Here is a 5,000-nt window from a genome sequence, read left to right on the forward strand (position 1 = left end):
CTGTTTCTACTCTTTGTAGAAATCGTTACGCTGGTGTGCGTCGGGAAACACTTTTACATGGGGTAAGTCGTGATTTTTGCTTCTTGTTCTCAACTTGGGCGCTCCATGGTTCATCAAGGTACGAAGGGAGAAGACAGACTAAATTAAGGTTTGATAATGATGATTAAGATGGCCAACGTTATTTTTGTTTCAAGTCTTTTAGCGCTGAGTGAGTTATTGAGGTCTCTGTACAGAGAAATAAATTCAAATCAACTGTTGATTTTTGTGGAGAGAGGAAAACCGGAGTACCCGGAGAAGAACCTCTCGTCACAGAGTAGAGAACCAACAAACTCGACCCCAACCTCGTTCCCAGGGTCGTTCCCAGCCTCGTTCTCAGGGTCTCCTAATGAACAAAGAGAACCTGGGAACGAGGTTGACTCGACCCACGTGTGAGAGTCAAACCCGGGCCACATTGGTCGGAGGCGAGTGCTTTCACCACAGCTCCATCCCTGCTCCCAAACATTTCGTTTCGTTAACTTGTCATATTGACTGCTTACCTTTATACACAATTGTATTTGGTCAGTGCAAGTGTTCAATTTTACTTTTGACGCTGTTAGCGGGAAGTAAACTTGAAACAACATTGATCTCTATACTTTAAAGGCCGAGACACACTTGGCGACAAGTCGCAGCGACAGCTCTCTGCGACAAGTCGCTCCGTGTGTACTACACTGTACTTGCAAAATGAGTCGCCGCGACACGACGCGTGCACACGCAGTGATCTTTTATGATGGGGAATGTGAACTAGTTTTCTAATTTAATATGGCGGACCATATGACGCTCTCGCATTAGTTCATTTTTATTTTGTCGCAGCGACTTGATGCCGGAAGTGTACACACGGTGCGACAACGCTGCTTTCGCAAATTTTGTCGCTGCGATCAGTCGCACGAATTCAAACTGGTTTGAATTCGTGCAGCTTCTAGCAACGACCAAATTAACGGTGTCACACGAGGCGAATTGTAGCGGCGACTTGTCCTCGCAACATGTCGCAGCGACTTATCTCCTTTTATGTCCCGGCCTTAAGTATCTCTAAGAAACTCGTGACCTCATTTTTGTCCCGTAACATGTCGGCGATAACGACGCAGTAACTTACTCACCAGTATTGCTATTTTTCAGTCCTATTCAGATTACATGCGGGAATTTCATCGTTCACGGCATTCATCTCTTCCCCCCGTGCGGGTAAGTACTTTGATTTCAAGAAGAGATGTATCTCGGTAATGACTCGGGCATACTCGGGAAAAAATCCGAGTGCTCCGAACAGCACTCGGAACTTGTGACATTCCCTGTCAAATTCCGAAGCTCTACCCCTTACATCGGTTATCATTCACACGCGCCCCTCAAGGAATTTTTTTTTTATTTTTCAAAACTAAATTTTGGGTGGCCGTCAATGAAATGTTTCCACGACAGTACACCTTGTTCCAAAATGGCCACCATTTTAGTATTCTTTTGTTTCCTTACAAATTGGTCCTTTTGGCCTCGCTTTCAAACGTAAAATTTAAAAGAATATTTAACCAAACAAAAGAATACTATAATATGGCGGCCACAAAAATATTCTTTTGTTTGTGCTAATTAGACTCACTAGCCTCGTTTGTATGGACAAAATACAAAAGAAATGTTACTTGAGAGCGAGGCTAGTGAGTCTCATTAGCACATAAACAAAAGAATACATTTTTGGCCGCCATTTATGCATTCGGTCAATAGTCCTGTTCGCTTGGCGATAGTCGAATACATTCGATTGACGTCCACTAAAATTACGTTTTGAAAAATGAAAAAAAAAATGTCGTTGAGAGGCAAGCGTAACTGGTAACAGCTGTAACTACACCTGAGACTCGTAGGAGCCGCAATATTCAAGGAACCTGCCTTTGCACGAAACTGTTGGACGAAGAAAACGGTTACCATAAAATTCGTTGGGTTTTATTTTTGAAAGAAGCGTTTGTATCAGTGATAAATGAATTTCAAAATCGAATAGTTTTGTTTCAGATTTGTGGGCGACGTCTCTAAATAACTGTGCTTTGGTTATGGTTGCCCTAGTGTTATTACAAAAGCACCATGTGTTGGAACAAATAAGTAATCCAATACCTCACAATTATGAGAAAAATGCTGGATCCCAGAAAATTAAATACCTCATACTAACCGAGTTCGAGGTCCGTACTGTAAAATTACGGACCGAGATTTTTTTGTGGTTGATTTATAAATCAACGTGAAAAAACGAGTATTCATAATTTTACAGTACGGACCGAGAAAACGAGGTTAGTAAGATTTCAATTATATCTCGGTGGTAATCAGCCGCGAGGGAAAGGAAACTACCGGTAGTTGAAGTCAAGCGAAATCTTCTTGGCTGTTTGAAATAGTTTGAATTCTTGTAAGATTCAAACAGTTTTATAAGTTTATGTAACAGAAACGACAGGAAAAACTTGCTAGAGAATGTCTTTTGAAATTTAGCGGCCCGCACTGTAGAATACGGCCCGCTAATTTAACCAATCACGGCACGCTTACTACCTAAGAAATATAATGAAAAGTGGATGCTCTACTCTTGAGCTTTTGGAGACCCGTGTGAGCCAGACCATTAATTAAACCAGGATTTAAATTTCTGTTTATTTTATCTCATCGACGTCATGTCAGCGTTTTCTCTCTTATATGACCTGATTTCCTTTTTTCTTTGTCTCCTCTTTTTGGTTTCCAGTCGCATTTTACCTCTCGAACAGTTGATTTACCGTCGTATTACCCAGTTCACATGAGTCATGGCAGCTCACGAAGCGGGGGTGGCTACCACAGAACGGTGAGCAGTCTTGTAATTTGTTTTGATAATCAGATGATTTCGAGTACAATTTGGAATAAATAAGCGCGAGTAATTTTTTCAAAGGCGAACGAAATTAATTTGTAGTCTTTGAAAAATTTACAAGTGCTTATTTATTCCAGATTATTAATAATAAACATGAAAAAACTCGAAGCAACGCACACGTATCATGCAATCATTGCGCCATTCAGGGCTCGCATTTGATTGACTATCTCTGACTGTTTGCTCATTGACCAATCAGAATGCTTGGTTTATTACTTCTTTTTGCACTCAAAAGTGCATTTCTATTAGCCAATCAGAATGGAGTAATGTTTTCATGTACATTATTTGGTCTGTAACAAAATCAAATGTTTATAAAGAGGCTTACTTTCATTCATCGAATTGAGGCTTTTCGTGTAAATCGTGTTGCTCTAGTGTTGTTCCGCACCGAGGTTTGTCTCCATAAAGAGACATTGACTGACAGGGTCACGTCCAGCCTCCTTTTGATCCGAAGGCCAGGTTACTAAGCACACCCTAACTAGATTTCGGACGTCAGCAAGATAAGCTTGCAAATTCCCCCCACTTGTAGATGTTTTTCCTTTGTATTTGCTGCCCTTAACATACGTCGCGTTACTCCGGCAGCGACCGAACTGTGCGTTTATCTACAAATTGACCTGCTCCAAACTGAGTGGCTTCATAGCTCAATAGACCACTTTCGATATATTTAAATTCAGTCCTAAGCAAAAGGTATCATCTCGAGGCTCTGGGGAATGAGTTTATTCCCCAGAGCCTCGAGATGATGCCTCTTGTTTAGGACTGAATTTTAATATATCGAAAGTGGGCTATTTGGTGGAGCATTGCACCCGGCATCACAAAGGTGATTGGTTGGAATTCCGATGAAGCTACCTGAATTTTTCAGGTGTCTGTAAGAGACAATTGCTTAAGTTGTCTAGATAAGTGCGACGATCAATTCTCTCTTTCGTCTACAACCCGCACTTCAAAATGTACATTTATTTTAGTCTTGTGGAAGTTTCAGTTTCACAAGGGTGATCTGTTTAAACCAATAGGTTGAATGAACTCTATAGAAAGTTAAAGTGCTGGCTGTCAAAATTTCACTTGTTTTGACTTTGTCTTCTTTTTATGTATATTAGAGCAATTGAATGTCGAAAGTAATAAGCGAATTGCTGTGGTTTTGCATTACTTCACTCAGTGATTGGTTCAAAGTTCGCGCGCCACTTTTTCAACCAATCAGAAGTGAAACCAAAGCCAATCGTGGCTCGCGCTTGCACATTTTCCCGCGCTTTGAGACGGCTACGTGTAATTAATTACTTCGACTTTTGATTGGTTTCTGGATTGTCTCCGTCCTTTTTGATTGGCCAAATTAATTACTTTGGTTTTGGTTTTACGACACTCATTTAAAAACCGCTCTAATAATAAGTCACATTGAGATCACGTGATGGGTGACATCACATGGCTCTGGCCTGGCTCTAAGCTAATTTTTTTTTTTTGTGGAGTGCTGTGTGTAATTCTTGTTGTCATCGTTATTTTCAGGTCGATCCTTATGCTGCAGCTTGCGATGAATTTCTTAGACGTACTCAATCTGATCGAAGCGGTGGCCGATATCGCAGCAGTCGCAGAAGATAGCACCCTTCACCATTGCCAGAAGTCAAAGCCACTTGTAAAATATTTTCAGCCGTGCAACGCTGCTCGACCACCTTTCACCACATTTTTTTTTTATATAGGTTCTAAACAAACATGGTTGAAAGTGTTGTATCAAAAGCAATTTGTATTTGTTTTTAGCGACGAAGAGAGATGAAAAATGACTCTGTACGTGTCACGATATATTCGTCTAAAATGAGGATTAGAACTTTATTCTTAAAGTTTTTTTTTCAGATGTTGAGACAGTATTAGTTGAAGCATCTTCTGATGCATACAAACGAACCCGAGAACATTAAAATTTGAGGAAAAGTGTTTCCTTCAGTGTTACAGTACTACGTTGAGGGTCTAATGATTTTGTTGATACCTGTAAGTTTAGATAGTAATTTTAGATCCTTTCTTCCATGAAAAGCGGGGAGTTGGGGAGATAGGTATTGTCTAGGCCATTTCCGAGTTTACGTCTTCGACGAATTCCTCCTCTTGAAAGCGAGTCTAAGTGCGAAGGCTTTTGTGATGGTCATTTAGTTCTACT

General features: G+C 40.6%; 1 protein-coding gene across 3 annotated transcripts in view; it reads left to right on the forward strand.

Moving 5' to 3' along the window:
• LOC138024235 (YTH domain-containing protein 1-like) overlaps nucleotides 1–4,803 on the forward strand; it is a 23,709-nt gene extending 18,906 nt beyond the window's left edge. For all 3 annotated transcript variants that reach the window (XR_011126929.1, XR_011126930.1, XM_068871366.1), the window contains 4 exons: nucleotides 20–62; nucleotides 1,153–1,215; nucleotides 2,720–2,815; nucleotides 4,364–4,803. Coding sequence is in view for 1 of the 3 variants with exons in the window: in XM_068871366.1 (XP_068727467.1) it covers nucleotides 20–62; nucleotides 1,153–1,215; nucleotides 2,720–2,815; nucleotides 4,364–4,456 (295 nt within the window). In the remaining 2 variants the exon portion in view is untranslated. The remainder of the gene's footprint in view (nucleotides 1–19; nucleotides 63–1,152; nucleotides 1,216–2,719; nucleotides 2,816–4,363) is intronic.
• Nucleotides 4,804–5,000: the final 197 nt, after the last annotated feature.

This window comes from Montipora capricornis, chromosome 11 (genome assembly GCF_036669925.1).
Source record: "Montipora capricornis isolate CH-2021 chromosome 11, ASM3666992v2, whole genome shotgun sequence".
Lineage (NCBI taxonomy): Eukaryota > Metazoa > Cnidaria > Anthozoa > Scleractinia > Acroporidae > Montipora > Montipora capricornis.